The 26,418-nt window shown below is 44.7% G+C and overlaps 1 protein-coding gene across 4 annotated transcripts in view; it reads right to left on the bottom strand.

Moving 5' to 3' along the window:
* The window catches only part of MGMT (O-6-methylguanine-DNA methyltransferase), a 137,737-nt gene extending 112,949 nt beyond the window's left edge, over positions 1-24,788 (bottom strand). For 2 of the 4 annotated variants that reach the window (XM_069020287.1, XM_069020288.1), the window contains exons 1-3: positions 21,369-21,393; positions 16,771-16,814; positions 5,184-5,323 (exon numbers count right to left, since the gene is read on the bottom strand). In XM_069020287.1, the coding sequence (XP_068876388.1) occupies positions 5,184-5,323; positions 16,771-16,814; positions 21,369-21,378 (194 nt within the window). In that variant the 5' untranslated portion in view covers positions 21,379-21,393. The other 2 variants (XM_069020289.1, XM_069020290.1) reach the window with 2 other exon arrangements.
* Between the last annotated feature and the right edge of the window lie 1,630 nt (positions 24,789-26,418).

Below are 26,418 nucleotides of genomic sequence, written 5' to 3'. Positions count from 1 at the left end.
CAGTCTAAACCTCCCCTGGCCCAGCCTGAGGCCGTTCCCTCTCCTCCTGTCCCTGTTCCCTGGGAGCAGAGCCCGACCCCCCCGGCTGCCCCCTCCTGTCAGGGACTTGTGCAGAGCCACAAGGTCCCCCCTGAGCCTCCTTTGCTCCAGGCTGAGCCCCTTTCCAGCTCCCTCAGCCGCTCCTGGGGCTCCAGCCCCTTCCCAGCTCCGTTCCCTTCTCAGCACAAGCTTTTCTTTCCCCGCTCCCACTCTCCATCTGAGCTCATCCCAAGCCCAGTAACTTCTTTACTCCATGTTCTCTGGCTCACTCAGGTTTTATCCTGCACCATTTTAATTAGAAAATCTCTGTGTTTACACAACGATTTCAAGGAAGAATTGAAGGAGGAAGAGCGGAGCCTCTTCCAAGCCGCCTTGCCAATAATCCTCTACTCACCTAAGTCACATCAGATGTTCATGGTAAACCAGGAATGTCTTCCAAGCAGCAGAGTAGTCACATCCCTACCTCCTTCAGTGGGTTTTTACTGTGCCCCTGAGGTCCACTAAGTTTCTAAGCCTTGGCGGATGCGTACTGGAAAAATAGGAGGAGTGGCACTCTCCCAAATGCCTCCCACTTGTGGCATCAAAGTGAGATATCACTCTCAGTAAATTTTACAGTATGAGGAATGAAACAGTTAGCAAAGTTGACATTTAAACCATCACCACTGGCTATGATTAAATACCTCAGAGATGAACAGAGTGGTTCACACCTCTCCAAGTTATTGTTCTAGGCTCTTATCAGACTCCCTGCCCCGCTGCATCCGCCGCCTTTGCACACACTTGAGATTTTCCTTCAATCCCTAATAGCTGGAAACCTGCTTAAACTGAGATTCTGGAGAGTTTCTGATAATGTTACAGTGGCAGAGAGAGATTGACTGAAACCCTGGCGAACCCCTTGAACTGCAGATTCGCCCTAAAAGGTTTAGGCAGATTAATAATACAGGAAGGGCCAAACTGGCTCCTTGCTCCTCCTCCTCTGATCTCTCTCAGTAAGATGGAGGGAAATGAAACACTAAAGAAAATTGCAAATAACCTGCAGGGAACACAGAGGGCAGATGGGATCGATCACACTGCTTCCAAAAGAGTGCAAAGGGAAGTCTGGGTGTATTCCTACAGCACCAGGAAAATGCAGGCTTTGACCATTCAAGCGACAGCACAGCAAGTCAGGCTGCCCAGCTGTCCTTCCCAAACATGCAGGAAGCACCCAACAGCTTCTCTGCAGTCTCCCAGATTCCAGTTCACGTTCACACCAGCAAACACACACTTCCCCAGTCCATGGAGGAGGAGCAGACCTGCAGGTGCCGTCTCTTGCAGGAGATGGGAGCTCAGGCTCCTCTGGCAAGCTCGAGCTGATCCTGCACCCCAGCAGCCCCAGACCACAGCAGCAGGAGCCCAGAGCCAGGAGGGGCTGTCCCCAAATCATCCCCATCCAAGGATGGCAGTGACAGACCACAGCTGCTCAGCTGAGCTTCTCAGTGGAAAACTTAACTCATGGCGACATCCTCAGCTCCCAAGGTGGATAAATAACGTCCCACATTAGGGCTACGAGCATCACCTGGGATCCGTGCCTGCCCTTCACGTGGCAAATTTAACTTTCATGTCACACACACCCATCAGGAGGAGGATGGTGTTCACCTCCCCGTGCACAACAGGATTTTCCAACCACACACTGGAAGCTGCTTAGTTTCCCCCAAACCACGTTCTACCACAGCCCTTTTACTAAACCCCTCAATTCCCACCGCATTTCCCTGCCCCAGCACACGTGCAGCCCAGAGAACCCCTGCCCCATGCTGACCAGGCAGGGAGCTGGGAAAACCAGGGTGGTTTTCCAGAGGGAAAAGGGAACTCCTGAGGGAATCTGGATTTTTGCAACACAGGGAGAAACTGCTCCCTGCTGCCATCCCAATGCCAAGCCAACAGCCCCCGTTTCCAAGGCACCCTGGGTTGTGAATACCCAGCAGAGGGAATGCCATGGTGTGTGTCACTGCCCACGGAAATCAGCAGCAGGATCCCCTGCTCACCGAGGGGACAACTTCCCCCTCCACCTCTGGAGTGAGACAAGGCTTCTCAAAACAGAGTCATCCCAGTGTGGGAAAGCTGACAGCAGAACAACAAAAAAATGAATTCTGAAACTCCAAAGCAGCTGAAGACACTTAGAAGTACAGTAACAGTAAAAGAAAGGGAGTTTTTCTTCTGAACATGAGCAAAAAGGGTTAAACATTTGCAGTATTTCAGGCAAGAATGCTGGAGGAATATTGGTCATTAGATTTGTATGTACTGGAAGCAAAAACTACAACAGCTGATACAGCATGAAATAAAAAAAATTATACATTATTATTATGTATTACAGATAATATATATATTATATAACTGTTACATACAATATGTATATAATACATATACACAGCTTATATATACTTAGGTTGGTTTTTTTTTTTTAATATGAACTGTGAAGCTGAAGTTCTTAAAAACAGACAAATTTGTCCAGATGATGACATCAAAACTTCAGGGCCTTGTTTGAATCAGGGCATCCTTATCACAGAATCCCAGCCTGGTCTGGGGCCCTTAAAGCCCACCCACAGCAGGGACACCTTCCACTGTCCCAGGCTGCTCCAAGCCCCATCCAGTTCCAGGAATGAGATCCACATCACGGATTTCACAAGCCTGGATAAAGATTCCTCCTCTCCAGAAGAAACCATCCCACTGTGACGTGTCTGGACTTCTAAACCCCGGCAGCTTCCCGAGGAGCAGAATAACCTCAGGTTATTACAATTAGTTTCATCTCATTAATAGATCAATTCCTTTCAAGCATACTGAAACTGGGTTTTACTTTGTTGCTTCTCCTTTTAGGCTCCATTATAGTCTGTGTTCTTAAGTTTTAAGGAGAGCCATCAGTGAGGAGGTTGTAATCTCAGGTGATTAATTGCACAGCATTTTACAAGCTGTAAAATAGAGCGAGATCTCCACAAAGCGATTATGCCATTAACCAGGGGCTCTTATCAGATTTTCCTACAACCACCAGGTTTGTCTGACAGATTGCAAGTCTTAAGTATTTATATATTTCAAAGGTTTACTTATTTTTGTTGTTAAAAACCCCTAAAATCTCTATTGATTCTTACATGCAATTCCACATGAGAAGTCCCAAGCACTGTGGAGCAGAATACCAATATTTATTACCAGACTTGTGCTCATTATGGTTCTCTCTGACAGGGGTCCATTAAAATCAATTTTTATGTTTCTTATGGTTTTTTTTTCCACCCAATGTTCTTGCCATGGCGTTTATTAGCCAGTTAGGAGAAACACCAGGCACTGCTTTGTTTTTATTTTATTCTGTCGAAAATAATGAGGCCAGATTTAACAACTATTCACTAGTGATGAGTAGAAGAGATTAAATGTTATACTTCAGCACAAACATTTACAGATGGCTTTAAAATTTTTAGAACTTTATCAGTGCTAAAGACAAAAGGAAGTCCCACCTTTCTTCTTCGGATTTAAATTCTTAAAGTAATCGTAAAAGTGCTCTTTCTTGCCTTTAACTTCTGAGCTACCCCTGAGTGATAGACCCTCTAATGTAACAATTTTTGCACATAAATCATGCAGCCTGTGAAGTTAAGAGTTATCAAGATGCCTCTAATGCCTCAAGAAGTGAAGTCAGCTCACCACTGAGAAAAGCAAAGATCAAGAACAAGTAAAAATTAAAAAATTAGGAAAAGGACCTGAACTGTCCAACTTCTGCTGAAGAACAAGATCACGAGAACCTTGAACCTGCAATGTGGCCACGCTACAGGGAGCAAACCAGATGTTCTGGTAGAACAAAACCAGAATTTTTCACCAGATGTTCTGGTAAAAGAGAAAAACCCATCCCTAAAAATGGCTCTGAGAGCACCCAAATCATTTTCCTACTCTTATTCCACCCCTCACTGACATTTGCCCTTCACAGGGTGAAGATCCTCCTCCCCTGGGTTGCTCTCCAGGCAGATTTTGCTCTGCAGCCAAGGCAAGCTTCAACTTTATCCTAAATACCTCTTTATTTCCATTCCTCACCAGTGGAAATCCAGCACCTAAACCAGAAAGAAAGTGAAGCACTTCTTTCTGTACCACTGGAGCTGGCAAAGCTGGGAAATCCAGAAGCTTCAGTGTTTTCATATGGGAGGCAAAATCATATTTCAACCAGAACACACATTATGAGTCACATTCCTGATTGATTCTACACCCATTTCTGTTACAAGGAGAATAAAATAGGAAAACAGAAATCCTACAAATCCATGGAGAATTTCAGGTGTAAAGACAGGATGAAAGAAAGACAATGTGGAGAAAAGGAAGTCAAACCTGTTTGAGTCTTGTCAGTGAGAGCACTGATGTAGCAGACTGCGGAAAAGTGGAATTTAATTACCAAACCCAGTTGAGAGACCAGTCTTAGAAAAGTCTGAGATAAGAAGTCTGGATTTTGGCAAAGAAATTTGGCATAGAAATTTAGCATCTAATTCTGAATGAATTCAAGGATCCTTCTGAAAATGTCACTGAGCATTTCCTCACAAATAAGGAAACCACAAAGACGTGGCCAAGACAGAGGACTCCAGCAGATTGAACACAACTCACAATGAACAGGCAAATGCACTGATGCCTCCTTAGCCAGGCCTGTGTCTGAGCCATCACCTCCACTGCCACGTGGGATCTGCTCCCAGCTCCACGAGACATCACAGCTCTGGAAGAACAACTAAAGCTCTCACAAGCACCACACAGTAATTAAGACAATCAGTCAATCCTGCTCCTATCTGTTGGAGCATAGATCTGTATATAAAAACATAAAAACAGATGCAAGAGTTGTGAGGTGTGCAAGGATGTTTTACCCCTCAGTGACAGATTTATCCGTGTGTCAAAAATCAGGGTGGGCAGGAGGTTCTTTCAAAACTTAAATTAGAAACACTTTAAACTATAAGTGTTTCTTTGATAATATTTTTGATGCAGCAGAGGAATTGATGTATTTTGGAGTCCTCAGAGGCACTGGAGGCTCCTCCTGCCTCTCCCAGGGGCAAGCACTAAGCTCCCAGCAGGACTGGCAAAAACAAGTGTGCTCTTTGATCCTCTGGGCAATCTCCTTCCTCCAGCACGAACATAACCACAGGATCAATAGGACATGAACTCACCCACTTGGCAGCACGCTCATTTTGGGAAGTTTTATTTCATGTAAGCCCGTTTCACACCCAGATATCTTGATCTTTCCCACAGGGCTGAGCAGAACCACGTGTTTCTCCTTGCATGGTGATCCTCCCTGTTTGGAATTCACCTGTTCAGGGAAATAAAATCCTCTTTAACTGCATGCATTTTCACCAAAGAACAGGTCTGAGTGGTTTTCAAAAGCAGTTGGAAAAAAGCAAGAAAACAGTGAATTTCAAGTTTCCTCAACTACGGCTTTCACTTTCAAAATTCCAACTTAAAATGATCCATCCTCAGAAGTCAGCACCTAAATCAAAGTCTCAAAAAAACTATTAACCAACAGCACAGTGATCTTCATAAAAACATGAAATAGCAGCAGTTTCATGGCTGGTTTATCAGCTAAAATCCGATGTGTTGTGACACTTATTTAAAGCAGGATTGTTGTGACAACAAAGTAGATTCAGTGGTTTAGAGCAGCAGTGTTATGCAAATAACAGCTGGAACACAAATAGAGTATGTCTGCTGGAAAAGAAAACATATGAAAAAATCAATCATTCCTTAGGAAAAGAAGCATATTTTTATTCCCATTGTTACCAGTCTGGTTTTACGATTACTGATAGGATGTAGTTGGAAACAGCTGCCAAGTATTTCTCAGTATTGGACAAGACCAACAATAACAGACTTGTCAAATCCATCTTGGCTAAAAAACCCCAGCCCAGTCTGGATGTTGGAGGTGTATTTACAGTTTGGTTTGTACCACCACTGCAGGAGGACAGGACAGAACACCACAAGTGTGTCCACTGCAGCCACCCAGACACCCAACCTTGGGTCCAGACCACAGCCAGGGCAAAAAGTCCTCTGCTCCAAAGAGCTCAGCTCATGTGAAACTGGGAAAAAAGTGACCAACTGAGAAACTGTGAGGCAGCACAAGGCAAGTCCATCAGCAAACACAGAATAAAAGGCTCCTGCAACTGTTTGGCATGGAACACACCTTAAAAACCACTTACTTCCTTCCACACCTCCCACTGTCCCAGGCTGCTCCCAGCCCCAGTGTCCAGCCTGGCCTTGGGCACTGCCAGGGATCCAGGGGCAGCCCCAGCTGCTCTGGGCACCCTGTGCCAGGGCCTGCCCACCCTCCCAGGGAACAATTCCTGCCCAATCTCCCATCCATCCCTGCCCTCTGGCACTGGGAAGTCATTCCCTGTGTCCTGTGCCTCCAGGTGCAGGACCCTGCACTTGACCTGTTGAACTTCACAAAGTTTCCTGCAACACTGACAGACCAACAAGGTTTCTCTGATTTATTTGCTTCCCTGTGCCCAAGGCTGGATGGGGCTTGGAGCAACTGGTGCAGTGGAAGGTGTCCCTGCCCACAGCAGGGGATGGGATGGGATGAGATTTATTCCTTCCAACCCAAACCATTCTGGGATTCCACGAATGACAGACCAGGGGTGCAGCAGGAGCCAGGAAGGTCCAAGCAGGATGACTTACAGCTGCCCACTGCTCACAGCTGTACAATAATTAGCTGCTTTCCAAATAAGAGAATCTTTTCAAACCCCATTATTAAGTGCTGTGGAATGAAGTCACATCTGTGAGTAATATAATCAGTGTGAGAGAGTAGAAAAGCCATCGAGTTGGCAGTTTTGCCTACTAGGGCAAAAGTGAACCTAAGCCCCTGAATTCTGGGAAGCTCTTACGCAATTCCCCCATTACAGACGCAGCGACCAGAGCAACTTCACTCAGCCTGGAGAAGTTCAGGACCTGCAGGTTCCCTGGGGTTTATTTACCCTGACTGCAATCCCAATTGCTAAATAATCAAATGTTTGGTGGCATCACAAAGAAACTCCTTTCCAACCAACTCTGCCCATGTTCCTTCTCCCTCCTCGAGGACAGGGGTGAACTTGGAGCAGCATCTCGTTGTAGAAGTCAGCAAACAAGCAGTGAAAGTTCACATGTGTGGAGAACCAGTACACATTCTTCATGTTTATTGGTGTGACAGCCCTGAACCAGATGCACTGAACCTCACACCACGAGCTCCATGACTATAACAACTTTGGGATCAGCTTTTCCATCAGAACAAAACCCAGGATGCAGGGAGCAGCAGCAAACTATCAATAACCCTCTGAGCTCTCACCAAGTCGAACTAAGCTTTATAGATGAAACCCTGAGCGACTGCAACTCCTATTTGCAGCCTTGTTTATCATATTCATTGGGCAGCAATATTTAGGAGGTTTATTTTATAAAAGAATGAAGCTGCAGGACATAAATCCACATCCATATGCACTTGGGTTGGGATGCTCCAGGATGAAGGTCACTGGCAGATCTACAATGCACACTCCTCTGTCCAGATACTAATTTTGTTATTTAGGCTGGATAGTAGGAGAAATTTCCTCCCAGAAAGGGTTGTCAAGCATTGGAACAGGCTGACAAAGGGAGTGGTGGAGTCAGCATCCCTGGAAGTGTTCCAAAAACAGTGGATGTGGCACTTCAGGACATGGTTTAGTGGTGAACACGGTGGTGGTGCTGGCTGGACACTTCTCCATCCCTGGCAGTGCCCAAGGCCAGGCTGGACATTGGGGCTGGGAGCAGCCTGGGACAGTGGGAGGTGTCCCTGCCATGGCAGGGGTGGGATAGGATGGGCTTTAGGGTCCCTTCCCACCCAAACCATTCCATGATTTATAAAAAAAGTGAAGAATTTTCATCAGCTCCTGCATCAACTTCTCCTTCATTCTCCCCTTCCACTTTAAAACCGACGAATCTGCATAAAAATATCTTGTAATTTTGATACTAGGTAGAAGAAAAATAAGACTTTTAAGGAGGAAACATCTCCTGCCATCTTCTGGAGTTTTCCCAAAGAAATAAAATCATAGGTGCAACATTTCTAAGTTTACATCACCAAACTGCTAAATACAGAAAACTGGACGACTGTAATTTTATTTACATTTGCACTAACCAGGTCTCACACTACAGCAAAAAATTCAAGTATTTCTATGCTCTATTGCTCCTAACACCCCCAAAAACTCCGCTGGACATTGGCCTGACATCCTAGAACCCAATTCATATCCTCAATTAGGATCAGAGAAATAAAAAATGCAGAGAAATCTTGAGAATCAACAAGGTTTAAAAAAAAAAAAATACTTGCAGCAAAGCATTTCCATGCTCCATGTTCTCCCAGAAAACAAGGAGTGTTTTCCAGAAAAGTCCAGAGAGCAAACCATGTTTTTCCTTTCAGTATTATGAGCACTGAATCCTTCCCATCAGAGCCCTATCTCTGATGGATCTCCCCTCCACAGGTTTTTCCATTTCCTTCACTCTGCTTTTACAATATAAACCCACCACACCAATATCAAAATATTAACAATAATCCCCTCTGCATCTGATTTAACAGGGGATTTCCATTAGGCTACAGCATGGAAGTCCTCAGGAATTTTTTTTCCCCCCCTCAAAGATTTCTGAGAATCAAGGCAAAAATAACATATTCAGCTGGCAAATCGAATGTGGCCTCACACATCCTGCAATTGGATTTTTTTAAACCAAGAGAGTCCTGCATTAATCAGGGAGATGTCCCAGCTCCTCCAAGAAGGGGTCTCTTGATCCTTTCCAGATTAACAGAAAGTGTTAATTGAGATACCTGTGAATGGAAATACAACCAACAGCAGGAAATTGCATTGCAATTCTTTCTCCCATTTCCCCTGCCTTCTCCCAGACCCCAAAATGGTCCTGTTTCTAGCCAAGCCACCGCTGCACACTTGGAAAATGCTCTGTTCAGTTCTTCCACACCACCAAAGTCACTTATGTGAAACTAAGAACCCACCCAGGTACCACAGGAGGTTTTCCACACAAACCTGCTCCCATGCTGGGCTAGGAGGTAACCACATACTGGCTTCAAGCACTAAAAATTACTGTCAGAGGACCCCAAACTGCACAAATAAATGGCATTTTTAGCCACAAAACCTGAGTTTCTGACTGCATTTATCCAACAAGATCACTACCTGCAGGTGACTCCCTTGGAGGTGTTGATACCCACCCCACCAGAGGTGTGACCAAGAACCACCTTGCTCCTTTGCTTCCCATTCTTCATAAATTTATCCTAAAAACTTCATCACTTCCCAGTCTTCATAAACTTATCCTGAAGACTCCATCGAAGTCCTGACATTTGCATTAACAAACGAGCTACGACTCACAAACACCTGCCCTGTTTTGATGGTGCCACAGAACATCAGGGACTCTCCAAAAAGCAGTTCCAGGAATTTTTTTTAGTTTGAGGATGACCAATAAATGCCAGGGAAGCTGCTTCTTCATCCTAATTACAGGAAACAAACCACCAGTCCTGAACTCTTAAAGAGTCCTTCTTTTGAGTATCACTGTGCTCTCAAACCTGCTTGCTATTGATTCAAGTTTTGAATTAAAATTCAATCAAAGCTTCAAATATTGGACTTAAGGGGAATACTTCAGAGTTTGGCACTCTGCTACTTCATTTCAGTCACCCTAAGTTTGCATCCTTCTCCTAACAAAATCCTTATCAAATCCCATCAGTCAAAGCAAAAATCCATCATAAACCAATGTTTGCAAAATGATTCAGTGTCAAAAGCTGCTGCCACCCCACTGATGAGGCTGCCCATGCCAGTGGGCCACCCATCCAATTGAATTATAGTTCTCTCAGCATCTCCTTAATAGTTTAAAACTTCCTGTATTTGTTTTACTGGGTTCTGCCTGTTTATTTTAAAGGAAACAATCCATTGTACGTTAAGAATATGGGAAAAGATATTAATAGTAAAGGTAATGTATTTCTGCACATATAGTGCAGGGTGGAGGGTGAGTTTCCAACCTTATGGGTCCTGTCTTAGAGGAAAAAGCCATTTTTTAGTGTTTCAAAGCAGAGAAAGATTTAAGGACTGTGAATAGCACACAGGATCCATGCAATCAGAACAATCTTACAATCTACTCCTGTTAATATCTTGATTAATCATCTACATTTTCACCTTCCACAAGGTACTGTTTCAAGAGAACAAAGAGTTTATGTTCTACAAGTAATTTTACTGCAGGGAAGAAAGAAGGGAAGAGTTAGATGGCTGTTCCACACCAAAAATAGTTTAATGTATTGGAATATTAGTATCACTTTGCTACACTGGAATAAAAGCTAGAGAGAATGAGAAACATTTAATTCTCAGCCTTTTTGCTTATTATGAAATGTTTGATTTCTTTCCAAGCTAAAACACAAAACTTTTCTAAAAGCTGCTTCCCCCTCTTGAAAAAAAAGGAGTCCAAAGATTTCCAACTAAATAGAATGGTGTGAACTCCAAAGGAGTGTGTGGCTGGGGCTGCCCCTGGATCCCTGGCAGTGCCCAAGGCCAGGCTGGACATTGGGGCTGGGAGCAGCCTGGGACAGTGGGAGGTGTCCCTGCCATGGCAGGGGTGGGATGGGATGGATTTTAAGGTCCCTTCCAACCCAAACCAGTCCGGGATTCTATGACAAGGATGCCCTGATCCAAACAGGTCCCTGAAGCTTTGACATCTTTATCTGGACAGTTGAAGATGTAAGAAAGTTGTCCAGAAAGCCAGGAAGCTTCTTGTCCAAAAAAACTAAGGGATGGCTGCTGCCCTCTGCAACCCACAGGGAACTCTGAGCAACATCACTCATTCCTTAATGGAAAAATGATTTCTGAGGCAGGTTACACACAATTCCAGTACCTCCATGCTCAAACATCACAGTATCCTTAGACATATGGAAAACTGCCCGCCCAAGCAAAGCCAAGTGGCTCACAGGTTTTAAATAAAGGCAAAAGCTAATTTTTCAGGAAAAGAAAGTGTTGCAGTCATTGCTTAAATTCAAGAAGAAAGTCTTTAGACAAAACAACCCTCGTGGTAGCTAACTGGATTTGATTTTGTCAATATACCTGCTAAAAAATAAAGTAACTTTTAAAATTACCTTTCCTGTTCTAAAATACAAGTCCTTTACATCCTGCAGCAGGTTCCTGTGAACTAAACCACCCATGACCTGCACACAAGACACCTCCACCCCCTCCACAACCACTGTCTCTGTTGTGTTTATTTCTTCTTCCTACAGCACCCAAAACAAACTTTCAGCTTTCCAGAATAAAGCACTGGAGATCCAGGTCCATGGAATTCTGTGTTTGCTGCAGGAGTAATAAACACCTCCCCAGCTGAGCAGCAGGGCTGAAATCCAGGTTAGGCTCTCAAACAAAAGCTGCACTGAAACCCTGCAGTGCTCTCCTGGTATCTCACTGCTTCTCTGAGCAAATCTAACCCTGGTTAAGCCAAACCTGTAACTTCAGAGGGTACGAAAACAAAACCTCCTCATTTCCTGGCTCGGGGAGGTTTGGAAAGGAAATGTCAGACAGCCTGGAAGCAAATCCAGGGTTAGTTTGGGGTGATGCAATTTCTTTACCTTCCAAAGAACTAATCCCATAAAAAAAGTGAAAGTACAGAATCACGCTGCATATTCTGAACATATACAAATATACACTGGCATAAACACTCAAAATCAGTTCCCCTCTCCCCTTATCCAAAGGCCCACTTCACACAAGCTCCTGAAAAACCAGGGGGATACGTGTTCACATGGAGCAACATTTGCTTTCTACAGCATTTAAAAAGTCTTCGACGAGAGCAAACACGTAATTCTTTATTAAACAATCAAAGACAACAAAAGCAAGTTTCTGTTGTCCCATCGCATTATCCTACTAATCCTCTTTGGATGGCAACCAAAAGCCCCCGAAATGCCAAGCTAGGGAAGTGCCTTTCCAAGCAGTGGTCGCCTCTGGCTCTTTGGCTGCGCCTTCAGTCGACTGCTTTGGCAGACGGGAGCAACGACAAATTCCCAGCATCCAGGGCTGTGCCTGACTGCTTTATTTTACTGGAAGGGCACTTTAATTGCAATAAACCCATTTTAACTCCTCTGGAAGGGGCAGGTGGGTTACTGCTCCTGCATTCCAGACTCAACAAGTGCTGTTTTCTACTCCATCTGCTGCTCATGCCAAGGCTGGACTGGAGCCGGTGTCAGCAGGTACTGGAACACCAGACCCCAGCGGGGTGTTCAAACAGGAATTCTGATGGATTATTTCCTCCAGTACTTCTCCAAAAACATGTAAACACATCCTGCATCTTTCTCCAGTTATTAGTTACACAGGAAATTTAAATGGGATGCAAGCACAGCAGCCACGTGGCACTTCAACCACAGATACCATAAAAAACCATATATGTATATATATCAATAGGATATTGATGTCATTTTGTATCAACAACATGACGATCAACACTTGATGATCTTTGAGGTGTTTCCCAACCCAAACAATTCTCTGCTTCCATTTACACTCAGTACAGAAGTAGAATGACATTAAAAACAATGGTGTTAATTAGTTGTAAAAATTACTGATCATGGTGAGGACATGGAGTTATCCAGGGCATCTCTTCAAACTATGGGCTGCCAAGGGATATCATAATTAATTAAGAGTCAAACTGGGTAAGAAATGGAGCACCAAGAGGAGGGCAAGTGGACAGGGCAGGGCCAGATATTCCTGGAATAATCCAATTCTGGCAACTGGTGTGTGCACCCCATTAGTGGGTACCTGCAAACCCCAGCAGGAACCAGCCCGAAAGCCACGTGTCCTGGTGCAACTTCCAAGGGGTGTGGGAGCACACTGTCCCTCTCATCCTACCAAGGACCTGCCACAGGGATTAAGTCCCTCTGCTCCTCATTTTTGAAGCTGGAAATCAGAAGGTTCAGTTAGGAGCACTACAAAGCAATGTTAGACTTTGCTGAGTCCTTCAGTGTTTTAACATTCAGTCACAGGGAATGAAAGGCTGAATTTCTTATACTTATAATAAATATTTTAAAAAAATAATTAAGGAAATTGCTTCCAAACAATTAAAGAAACAAATATACTAAAGAATCAAAAATGAGAAGTCCTGTCTCTTAAAAATTAGAAGGTCCCCCCCAAAAACTACCTTGTTGCTACTGGGTTGAGTTTTAACAAGTGCCTTTCAAGTCAAGACATTCCACGATTCTATAAAATCTCATGCAAAGGGAAAGTCATGGTGCAGTTGTCTGAATTTCCAGATGCATTCATCATTTCAGGAATTCAATTCAAGGTATTAGCTATGCAACTGGTCATCTGTATTTGGTTTTAATTCCCTCTGTGCTGTGTCCAGTTCTGGGTTCCTGAGGACAAGAAGGACACTGAGGGGCTGGAGCGTGTCCAGGGCAGGGAACGGAGCTGGGAAGGGGCTGGAGCCCCAGGAGCGGCTGAGGGAGCTGGGAAAGGGGCTCAGGCTGGAGCAAAGGAGGCTCAGGGGGGATCTTGTGGCTCTGCACAAGTCCCTGACAGGAGGGGGCAGCCGGGGGGGTCGGGCTCTGCTGCCAGGGAACAGGGACAGGAGGAGAGGGAACGGCCTCAGGCTGGGCCAGGGGAGGCTCAGGGTGGATATTGGGGAAATTCCTTCATGGAAAGGGTTGTTAAACACTGAAGGGGCTGCCCAGGGAGGTTTGGAGTGCCCATCCCTGGAGGTGTCCAAGGAATTCCTGGAGGTGGCACTCAGGGCTCTGGGCTGGGGACAAGGTGGGCATCGGGCACAGCTTGGACTGCATGGGCTGGGAGGGCTTTTCCAGCCTCAGGGATCCCGGGATTTGAAGATCCACTCCTTAAAAATCATCGTGGTGCTTGCTGTAAGAGTGTGTTTACACTTTTCCATAAGAGGTTGTACTTTGAGGCACAGGGAAATACAAAATTAACTGCCCAAATCAGCAGTTATAAATCACCTGATATAAATGCACACACACAGTGAGACTGGAGTGCTCAGCTCTTACAGGCTCAGCTTGGATGTAAATACATGGGAACTACTCCAATACAAGGAAAAGAGATGAAATTTTAATCAAATGAGCCTCGTATCAGGTTCAGGGGAACTGAAAATGGGCTAAAAATGAAAAAAAAAAAAACAAACCACAGCAGAAGAATGACTTTAATATTGGGTAACATTTCAAGTTTTTATCACCTAAATCCACAAAATTCCTGATCTGCTCCTGCTTGTCTTCTCTGCAGAGCTGGAGTCAGGACCAGCTAAATAAAAGATAATGCAACTAGGCATAACACAATAAAAGATATTACCTTCCCAATGCATTATTGCTGCCAATTATAAGAATCACTTCAACTTAATTTCAAAGGCACAATCACCCTCAACTGTAACAGTCTCTTTTTTAAATTTCAAACAGTATTACATTAAGGCAATAACTCACCTTCCAGCTATAATATCAGTCTCCCTTATTGCAAAAATACATTTCATAAATACTTCTCATCGACAAGTCAAGCTAATTCAGGTTAATTTTATTGTATTTTGGTGCTATCTCACATTTGTGTGCAATTACCTTTATCATTTTATTGCCGTGCCAGAAAGTAATCAGAACAATTATTTGAAAAAGGAGGGGTATAAATTCTAAATCACACCTGCTGGCATTTTTGATAAAATAGCAGCTTTATCTCAGGAAGTGGCAGGGACATGGGATAAATCATGCATCAGTCAAGTGTAGCTGACCCCCAAGTGCATTGCACAATATCAGGAGTGCTTCAAAAGAAACTTTCCTATACAATCCATCATTCTTTATAATACCAAAATAGCTCTACCTGAAGAGTAGGAGCTGGAGAATAATAACAAAATAAATCTAAGCAATATGAACAAAACCATTAATAGTGCTCCTTAAGCTGAAGGAGAGTCAGGAATCTTGAGTTGTGCGTGAGGAAAGAACTTCACTGAAATTTCTGAAGTGAGCAGAGCAGCAAAATGTGTATTAGGAATTCACTAAAACCACAAAACACTGGGAAATAAAGGTGCACAGAAGAGGTGCTGAAAAGACTTGTGTAAAAATACATGAGTGTAGTCTTGGCACACACACATCTGGATTTTCCTGCAGTTATCCATCCCTGCCTGATTTGGGATAAGGGCTTCACTATTAACAGAGCAAAGCATCAGGGTCAGTACAAGAATCTACTTACAAGTTTAAATTTAATCCAGAGAGGAACACAATGGCATTTAGAATCTTCTAACAAAATACAAAAATTGCCACACTGTCCTAAGAACACCAACCCCCCTCCAAAATTCCTAAATATGGAGATACCCCGAGGTTTGGTCACCCAGAGCCCAGCCACCTTTCAGCCTCTTCCACCCAGAGCCAAACTCATCTCTGGTCACTGGAACAAAACCAGGGACGGAGCGGGAGGCGCAGACAGCGATTACAGAAAATTCCCACGTCTGCCTGCTTCCCAAACCATTTCTCAGCAACCTGCTTAAAAACTGTTCAGCACATTGCACGGGTGATAATTGATTCCTGCAAAGCCCACGGCCAGGCACACGCTGGGTGTCACCCCAACACGGGGCTGTGCAAGCTGATACACACTAAAAGCAGCCCGAAAATCACCAACTACACCAACACATGAATATTTAACAGACACCCAGAGCACAGGGAAGTGTCTGCTGGGTCCCCACAGCAGAGTTGGGCTGTTTTACCTCAAACCTTCTGTCTTCCCACATATCAAAAGGGGAAAACTCCCCATACAGCTCAAGCTGCACCTTTCAACTCCACGTGAGGGTTGGGGAAATGAAAAGGTTAGATAATAAATTATTAGTTTCATGTCACTTGCCTGCTATATCACACCTAGCCTGCAATGAGAGGGAACCAGGGATTCCTCCTACCAAGTATTTCTCTGCTGAAAGATGTTTGCAACTGGAAGATGCATAGATATCACTGAAGAGGTAATTGTTCAAAAGAAAAAAGTGAAGCAAGAATTTATTTACCTCAATTTCTTCCTCAACCATTCTGTTTTAAAAAACAAAACCGATTTGCTTCTGTAGAAAAGAGGTAAACAACACAAAACAGCAAAATACTCCTTTCCTAAGCCACATGACATTATGTAAAGCAGATTAAAACCACAAGAGATGCCACTATTAAGACATTTAGAGCAGGGACAGAAGTTGCCAACAGGAATAGTTAGGAATGCAGGTGTGCTTGTACCAGAAATGTTTTCCTAGAGGAGCATCACTAATGCTACAAAAATAGATATTCCACACACAAAAAAAAAGGCATTTGTGTCTTCAAAGTTCATCTCAGCTATTTCAGGGAGACAGCTATAGACTAAAATGTGTTGATGCCCTTCTTTCAGCAGCATAAATTGTCTGAATATTTGGATAAACATCCAGGTTTCCTTGTTTTACTATAATGTCACTGACCTACACTTACATCCCTGAAGCATCAAGCCTCAAAATTAAGCCTGTTTTTCAGGGAGGTGTTTATTATTAGGGAATGCAAACAGCAACAGAACGGAGAGAGTAGCTCTGTCCTGTTATTTATGCTCTGTGGCAGATGGATACGTGCTGGGGAAAGGTCCACTGATGCCTGTTACCAACCATGACAGAGCTACAGAGATTTACAATGCAGCATCAATCTTGTCAACTGGATTCCTAATCCTGACTGCTGGGCACTGGGGAAAAAACAAACTATGTTACGTGAACTCTTTTGTAATGCTGGACTTCCAGTGGACACCTCAATGCAAAGGGACTGCACTGGGAACTTACTTTTGGAATGAGCCTCGATGCCATCGTGGAAGAAAAGGCTCCACCTGGAAGGAAAAAAAAAAAAAAATTCCCAGTTAGTTCATTAAATTTGAATTCCACAGGGAGAGCTGAATATCCGGAATATCACTTCTCCTACAACCACCTCTGTATCAGTTTTTAAATAAGCTCTAAGTTTCAGTACACAGAAATTCCAAAGGGAGTCTGGTTCTTTACAAACAATGTTGAATTTTAATGTTAAGTCACCCACTCGTCATGAGTCAAACAAAAAAATCAACAGATGGCACATTGAAGAGTTCTTCCACAACAAGCACTGCACAACTCTGATATTTGGAATAAGAATGCCTCAAAAGATAAAAGTATTAATTGAATAATTTTTTACAGGCTGTCATGTACTTCTAAGTGACTGAGTAAAATAAAGAGCCTTTTGTAATTTAGGAAATGCCACATTTTAAGGCATGAAAGTGATTTTAAAGCAAGTGATCGTGATATATTCTGGGTTTAAAAGCACAGATTTCACACCACTGCGTACCTAAAACATTTTAGCTTCAATTATTATAATTCTAGCCTTTAACATCATTTATATAATTAAGAAATACAACTGGTTCCTTGCTGCTCTCCCCCTGGAAATAAAGGATATTTCTTATTTCTTTGGCATTTAGCTCCCCCCCTATGGTTTTATCAGTGCCACTTAGCTAAGGTCACTCTGTCTTTGAAAGACGTGGTATAAACACTGTATTATGTGCCAAAGCTCAGCTTCAGAATCCTGCCTCACAGCCAGCCTCAACGGGCACTGCTCCTCTTCCATCAGGGAACTCTCTCCACCATGGGCAGGGATAACTGTATCCACTTCAGGAACGGTAAATCTCTTAAAAATGAAATTCCATGAACATGCCAGGCTCTCCAAGACCTCTCCAACACGAAGCCCAAGGCACTGACAGAACACACAGCCACTTCCCGACCACTTCAAAGCAAACAGCAACATTTAATATTGCATCTTCCTTATTGAAACCGTTTAAAATTAAGAGGAGTAATTAGTATTTTAACTACAGCAACAAGGCAGGCATTGCAAAGAGAACTCACTGCATTTTTAAATGCAGGTCAGGTAGATGAGTAATCTAATAGCACTACTTAAAATATCTGCCATAGAGCTAAAAATAAAATGGCAATTTATTTCTATCATCAGTTCGGAGTGTGTCTTTCAAAGCATCCAGCAACGCTCAGGTTTTTTAGATCTTCCTGAAGGGTAAAGCTGAAATTTCTGCCTCAGTAATCAGATTTATCCAGAAGCTCATTTCCAACCCTGGTTGAGCTCCATCTGCTCACCCAACAAGGCTTTCCTTGGCTGACAAGAACCTGGGCAAAACCAGTAACGTCCAAGCCATGGTGGTTGAAAGACCTATGACCTGAAGCCAGATTGAGGAAAACAAAACTTTCCAAGCCCTTGGAAAGGCCTAACCATCACTCCAAAAAGCACCTCAACCTCGCAAAGACTGTCTTTCTGGAGGAGGTCAATACTTCACATGGAGCTGAAGGGTTCTCCTAAGCCTGACTTTGAAGGCAAGAAGCCAAAACCTCTTTGGAACGACACATGCTGACCAAATTCAGTGATACCATTTCCATGGCTGAGACACCAGAATCAAACCTCAAAGAACTGAAACCTTCATGCCAGCAATCGCTTCACCAAAATGGAAAATCCCCTCCTGTACTTGCAGAGTGGGATGAAATGAAGGGATTAATGAGTAGTACAGAAAAAAAAAAAAAAAATTGTCAACATCATCACCAGGTCAGAGCTGCCTGAGAAGGAGCAGGGATGTCCACCTCCATCTCTCCTGCCTCAGCCCACCTAGGCCATTCCAGCAAGACGCTCCTAAGTTCCCCACAACCTCTGCTCCCACCCAGGAGCTGTGCAGTGCAGGAAGCAAACACACCACATCCCACCCTGTGAGCATCCCAAACCTCTGGATATGTCAACAGACCAAAACCATAAAGAAAAGTCAGAGGTGACATCAAAAATAGATCCTTGAAGGGCAGGAAGTTTTCGAGCCATGTTCTGCTGGTGATCTAGAACAGAAGTCCTTGGGCTTTGAGATACTTCCCTGCCTCTTTTCCCACGGGACTGCAGCCTGATGAGTGCATGTGATGGCACTAAGAACTCAGATTAATAAAAAGTATTTTTTCTCAGTTCATCAACTTTTAAACACTAAAGGAAGATTCTCCTTGAAGGATAAGTCCATGGGATCCTCAACAGAACACTCTGGTTCAGCACCAAAATTAAAAACCAGCCATTACACCAAGTGACTATACGAACAAAATTCCATATGAAAACATTTAAAGTACATTAGATTTTTGGTCAAGATGAAAGCCTGGGAAAAAAAAAATATTCCAGCAATCTATTCTAATTGGGTTCCCATGGTAACTGTACAATTGGGTTTTTCAGTATAACATCCCAAAGGCCCAATGCACACTTGTAAAATATACTTCAAACAGCCGGAATTGTTTTTACATTACAGCACTCCCAGGAAGATCAATTACTATACATCCCCACCCTAACTATTAGTGGCAGGAGATGTTAACACTATTGGCCATATTAACATAAGTCATGTAAAAAACCCCACATATCACCATCATTATATAAAACTAATTACACACTTCAGATTCATCAAACACGTTCCGAGTAATAAACCAATACCAGGCTTGTCACCAGATCATGTTTACTGAATGTAAGAAATCAACCCCAAATATATGCCAAGCCATTTTTGCTTCTCATATTGATCCCAAGGATAAACAGAATCCATCATTAATAATTACATTATAAGATGACCCAGAGGGTTAATCATATTCTTAGAAAGTCTCGCTATGGAATCAAATATAATGGCACAAAAAGGCAACTGAAAAGCATTTAAATCCAGGGCCAGGTGCATTAACAGTAATATAAAATAAAGTACATTAAACTCATGCAATCAGTGAAAATAGTACAATTGGTAGGTTTTAAAAAAATAATAAAACATGCATTTTTTAATTCCCTGGGAGGGTGGGCAGGCCCTGGCACAGGGTGCCCAGAGCAGCTGGGGCTGCCCCTGGATCCCTGGCAGTGCCCAAGGCCAGGCTGGACATTGGGGCTTGGCACAGCCTGATCTAATGGAAGGTGTGGGAACAGACGTTCTTTAAGGTCCCTTCCAACCCGAATCATTCTGGGATTCTACGATTTATTTAAAAAGTTTGTTTCAGATGAAGCACTTTGCCTTGTGGGACCTCAGTTTCACCTTCTTAAAGCACAGCCCTGGCCATAGACCCAGATTTTACTTCCATCCCACTGCCTAAACCTCAAAGTTAAAAGGAAATGATGATCCAGGCTGACTAAGCTGGATTCAAAACCAATTAATTCCTTTATATTCCAGAAAAAAAAACCACCAAAAAACCCCAAACCAACAAGTGTGGTTGTTAAATTCCATCAACCAGAAATCTTCATATTTCATGAAGTCAGCCAAGAACCAGAAGTCTTTCTGGTGTCAACAGGAGACTGTGCAAGGGATTTCCCTTTTGCCCCCACCCTTCCCACTGCATCACATCTGCTCATCCTTAAATCCAGCAGAGCACAGTGAAGGGAGTATGAAGTTGTGGGAATTGTTTCTCCAGGACACAAGTGACAGCAGAAGTGTCCTGTCCCCAGCAGCAGCCCACGGCTGCCAAGGCAGGCTCGTGCTGCCCATGTACTGCCAGATGCTGAACATGCATCTGCTGGTTTTATTATGTGAAACAGAAAAATTAATCTTTTAACAGGGCCTTAAGTATACTTTAGGTGTTTATTAAAAAGTGTAACTAATTAACAGACCTTCTGCACACTTGAATGTACAAACAAGCCAAGATAAGAGTGCTGTTTGCCTTGTGCTCACTGATCTAAAGCACTCAGATAATTTCAGTATTGCTGCTGATGATTATGCAGCAGCAGCATTGACAAGACAGCACTAATTCTTGCTATCTGCTAATGCAGGGTTACCTGGAGGGACCTAAATCTGCAGGTGGAGCACAGAGATGACAGGATCCACACAACAAAAACAACTCTGACTCCAGTGGGCTGTGCTAATATATATATATATTAAAATACTGATTGCATTCATCTGCACTAAAAAGGGGCATTTGTATACAAATGAAAAGCTAAAATGCCTCCATCAGATCAAAACTCAAATTATTATTTATTGTCCACTACCAAGCTGCTCAAGACTCCAGGCCATTGGTCAATGCTGCTATTTTAATATTCAACTCCTGTTTCACTCCAAAAGCAGAGAAGTCAGAACCTTTGTTTTAATGAACTCCCCTCTTCTCCTTGGCAATTAAAGGTGATTTGTTCAGGTGTTATTAATCACCTTCAGAACCTCAGCTGCATGTCCAAGGTTTACAAGTGACTTGAAAAGATACCTGAAATTATCTGTATCATTTAATCTGGCCCAGTACAAACTGACAGCAGGTAGTCCTGAGAGCCATCAGGACATGGCACTTCAGCTCTGCCTATACAAAGCAGTAAAAAGGGAAACAACTCAAAACAGGATTAGTAAAAAGCATCAAAATAGCGACATATTCCAGACAACTTTTCCAATTACCCGACTTCATTAGAATCCAAACCCACACAAGCTTTACTGGCATTCAAATACGTTTCAAGCAGTTGCCTGGACCACAAGCAGCTCAGTTTTAAAACTGCATTTTGCATTTATGAAAGGTGCTTCAGCACAGGTTTGGTTTTATGGTTTTGTTGTTCCTCCAGCTGTGTGTTTAACTCATGCTGGCCCAAGCACACCTGTGCTGGGTGATAATGTCAGAAATACAGGTGACTCAATTTAATGCAGGTTTTTCTTCCATTAGGAAGATTTTACCCATTACACCCTCAGATAAATTAGCACCATTGCCAATCAGCAACATTCCCAGCTATCAGCACAGGGAGGAAATTCAGGTGTGGAATTCTGCTGTAAGGACACCAAGCCTTCCACTTTTCAACTACAGCATTAATGAAGTTAAAGCTCCCAAACCCACCCCAAACACATGCTGAAACCTGTCACTACCTAAAAGATTCCAAACCTCCCGAAATTAAAACTTTATCCTCCATTTTCCCACTAGTTACATTCTCCTCACCAGCCCAGATACCTTATGGACACTGGGTAAACGAGAGAATTGCACAATCCGTCAATAAAATAAACGTATTTTCAACTCCTGTCCAGATGACTCAAGTTGTCAGTAAAAACTGCCACCAGCGCTGTGCTTGCAGAAAAATGTCCATAAATGCATTATTGCGACTGGCAGATCGATGTCCATAATAAAAACAAATAGAGTTAACAAGTGCTGGCTCCTCCGAGTTCTGCCACGGCTGGGATGTGTTTCCAGCTTCCCCAACAACTTCTGGGAATGGGCAGCGCAGTGAGAGGCACCTGCTGTCTGCTCCAGCACCACGAGCAGGGAGCATCCTGATGCAGGAAATCTCTGAAGTATTAGAGGGAATATTAAAGCCTTCACCAGGGATTTAGAAGTTTCACACGCTCAGAATTTGTCGTGGGAACAGAGCCCCTGCTCAAAAGGCTCAACCACCTGCCCATCATCACCATGCTGGGAAGGAATTGTTCCCTGGCAGGGTGGGCAGGCCCTGGCACAGGGTGCCCAGAGCAGCTGGGGCTGCCCCTGGATCCCTGGCAGTGCCCAAGGCCAGGCTGGACATTGGGGCTGGGAGCAGCCTGGGACAGTGGGAGGTGTCCCTGCCCGTGGAAGGGGATGGTCTTTAGGGTCCGTTCCCACCCAAACCATTCTCTGATGCTGCTCTGTGAATGATGAAATGAGAGATGTTAACAACTCACAAGCAGAAAGGCTTTTCATTTCAGAAATTAAGTGTCATTTAGGTCAGTGGTGTCCCAGGCAGAGCAGCTGACTGCTCTGGAGGCTGCTGTTTAATTTGAAACAGCCCAACACGCCTGGACCTCCCATTTGTTCCCATGAAGCTCTTATAGCACCAACACCTGAACAACCACCCTGCTGAAACCACCTTGCAGCCACCAAAAGGTGAGGATGTCACCAGAGGTGGAGGACAAAGCTGACAGGGAATTATGCACTGCCAGACCAGCCAGCACCCTGAGGGTTAATTCACATGCATCAGCTGCTCTCACTTCTCCAAAACCCTTATTGTATAGGAAAAAAGCCACTACAAAAAGAGCCATCCATGTCCTTGACACATTCTCCTTGGCATTTCTGGCATCACTGCTTCTCCTAGGTGTTTTCCCTGTCACCAGCCAGTTTAACCAGAACTGCTCAGGTGCAGCCTTTCCACCTTCCCATAAAAAACTTCCCGCTTTTCCTGCACAAGTCCTTAACTCAGCCATGCAGGGCAACCCCAGGAACCCTCCCAAAGGGCAGGAGCTTCTCCTCCAGGCTCTGATCCTCTCAGTGATGCCATTAACTGATCCTCTACATACATGAAGCATTAAACGGTGGTGACAAGTTAATTAGAGAGTTATCAAGAGGTAAAGTAGCCACGGTAACACAAGTTGCACTCTAACTACAACAGTTTCCTATAGGGCTTCTGTTCAGTTGCTGGAGTAATTGGTGTAATTAACTTGTCATGGGCCAGAATGCAGACAGGAATTGCTAAAGCCACCTCACAAGCTCACACAGCCACATCTTTTTCCTGCTAAAACTTGACGCTTTTGGTGGAACTGTCCATATTCGGAACGTTTCTGTTTGAAAACAAAGCAAACAAAACTTTCACTAGCAGAAATTATGCCACAGATTGACAACATTCACAAGAAAATGATGTTTTTAGAAGCTTCCCACACTGAAGGGGTGGGTTTTGCCCAGAAAGAATAAGCCCACATCCCCAGTTTTAGTCCCCAGTGCATCAGGGAGACAGGCAGTGCTTGGAAGCCAAAACCTCCAGCAGGTTTACAAGGGAGCTGTCACTCCAACAGACCCCTCCAGAAGATGACTGTAGTGGTTTGTGCAGGGCGAGCACAAGCCTGGACACAAAAGGTAGTTAAGAAATGACTGTCACAGCCTCAGTATAATGCCCCAGTATATAAAACTGAGATTTTTCAAAGTGAAACACTGCACAGGCTGGACCTCACCATTCAATAAGAGCTCCACCCCGCAAAAATAAGATACACACCACCAAAAATAAGGTTTATTTGGGAGGAGCAAATAAATTAAGTAGTTCTTTACATTTACCGCGCTTTAAAAGCTGCATGCAGTTACATTATTGTAACTATTTTAAAACACCTGCAGAGCTTAGCTTTTATATCAGTGGTAAAAGGATATTTCAACCTTAACATTAATTTGCTATGTATTACAGAGTGGGTCAGGCTGGGAGGGATCACAGCGCGTCATGAGGTCCCACCCCCTGCTCCAGCAGGGCCGTCCCCGAGCACGTGGCACTGGGCGGTGCTCAGATCCTTCTGGAATATTCCCAGTCAGGGAGACTCCACAGCCACTCTGGGCAAGCTTCTGGGCACTTATTTTGGTGCAGTTTCGTTCTAATCTGCCCGGAGCCCATGCAGCAGCACCGCCACCCGCCCAGCCCCGCAGCGCGGCAGCCGCGCCCGGGGCACAGCACCGCGCCCGCACCGTCCGGGAACGTCCCCAGCGAGGGAACTGCGGCCCTTCCCGGCCCAATTACGGCTGGGGGAACACAGCGGAAACCTGCTGTGCCCCCCAGCAGTACTCCAAGGAGAACCAACGCGTTTTCGGAGGCCGGGCTCCCCGCAGCCCCAGACCCGCTGGGTCGGCGCTCGCCGGGCTCTGCGCGCTCGGGCCGCGGGGGCTCAGCATCCCCCGGTGCCCACGCTGGGACCGCTCGCCCCGCCTGCCCACCCTCCGGGCCGCTCCCTGCATCTCCCTGGCTCTCCCTGTTGGTGCCGGCGGTCTCTGGCTGTCCCTGGAGCTCTGTGGCTGTCCCTGGATGTCCCTGGCGCTCTGGGTCCCCGCGCACCTGCCCGCGCCCGCCGATGGCCGCTCCGCACAGGCCGCGCTGCCGGGGCGGGGCCGGGGCCGCCCGGAAGCCGCAGCCGGGCGGGGGAAGGGGAAGAGGCAGAGCCGAGCAGTTCCAGGGAGCTCTGGGAGGGATCCTGCAGGAGCCGGGATCCTGCAGGAGCCTGGCTGCTGCTCCCCGCTCGTGTGGCCGGAGCGGAGGGGGCGAATCGCCGCCGATGGAGCCCGCCTGGGGCTGCCCGGCCAGCGCGGCTCGGCCGCGGCACACGCGTGGGAGAAACGCGGAGTTCTGTAAAAATCCATCCCAAAACAGCGATCTCTGCTCGCTGACACCGCTGGGGGTGTTCATGGGGAGAAGAGAAGGCTCCAGGGAGAGCTCAGAGCCCCTTGCAGGGCCTAAAGGGGCTCCAGGAGAGCTGGAGAGGGACTGGGGACAAGGGCTGGAGGGACAGGACACAGGGAATGGCTTTAAACTGAAAGTGGGGAAATTTAGATGGGGAAACTGGGGAAAGAATCGTTCCCTGGGGGGGTGGGCAGGCCCTGGCACAGGGTGCCCAGAGCAGCTGGGGCTGCCCCTGGATCCCTGGCAGTGCCCAAGGCCAGGCTGGACATTGGGGCTGGGAGCAGCCTGGGACAGTGGGAGGTGTCCCTGCCCATGGCAGGGGTGGCACTGGGTGGGCTTTGGGGTCCCTTCCAACCCAAACCATTCCATGATTCTGGGATTTGCGAAGTTATGGGTAAAAGCCAGGGAACTGGAGCTGAGCATAGAAGGAGAAGCATTTGGTAAATACAGTTCCTAAAAGGAAACATGGAGGAGATAAAAAGGAGTGAAATGCCAGAGGAAAGTGAACTTATGGTGAGGTTTATTTGAGGTAATAAAACTCAAAAGAACAGGATACGAAATGCCAGTAAAGTTTGCAGCACGAAACCACTAATTTTCAAGCTGGAGAATCTTTCACAGTCCCGATCTGAGTTACATCAGCAAAAATTTTATGAGTTTTTCTATATGATTCAGAGACTATCACAAAATGGAGGAAACCACGTGGGAAGGATCAGAACAATATTTTAGAAGTCATTGCAGAATTCTGGAAATCCTTTTTTCATAGGGAAAATATGTAAATAAATATAGAATTAACAGCATTGAGATAGTGCCTGTGTGTTAAATCTGATTCTAAAAGAAATACAAAATAAATATCAAATATGGTCCAAGGTGCAGAAGGTTCCCCAATACAGTTGAAAATAGTTGTACTGGAGCAACTGACGTTTACTGTCAAGAAAATGAATCTTTTCCCTGGTTCTAATGGAGCTTGGATTAATGGTCAATTAAAATGTGCTGCCACTGCGTGTCCATACCAAGGCAGGGGCTTACGGGAGGTTGATCTCACCTCTAACTAAAAAAAAAAAATCACAAGCTCTGTACTGCATGGGATAACCTAGAAACAGTTATTCTAAGCTGGCTGGGATATTCTCTCTGTCCTGATATCCTTGTCAGAAAAGTAGCCAGTTCCTGAAACTTTATCAGAAGTGGAAACCTCCCCAAAATACATATTAATCTTCTCTGCCTCCTCTCCCAAGGTGATCTCCTTATTGCCTGGAGCATGAAAATTGATTATCTTTAATATGATTTTAGTTTGCATTATAACAGGCTTGAATAGGGAATGTAAAATATCCAGACTTTCTTAAATCCTACCA

Source organism: Aphelocoma coerulescens, chromosome 6 (assembly GCF_041296385.1).
Source record: "Aphelocoma coerulescens isolate FSJ_1873_10779 chromosome 6, UR_Acoe_1.0, whole genome shotgun sequence".
NCBI lineage: Eukaryota > Metazoa > Chordata > Aves > Passeriformes > Corvidae > Aphelocoma > Aphelocoma coerulescens.
Note: the sequence above shows the minus strand (reverse complement) of the source record. Positions and strands in the feature narration are given on the sequence as shown.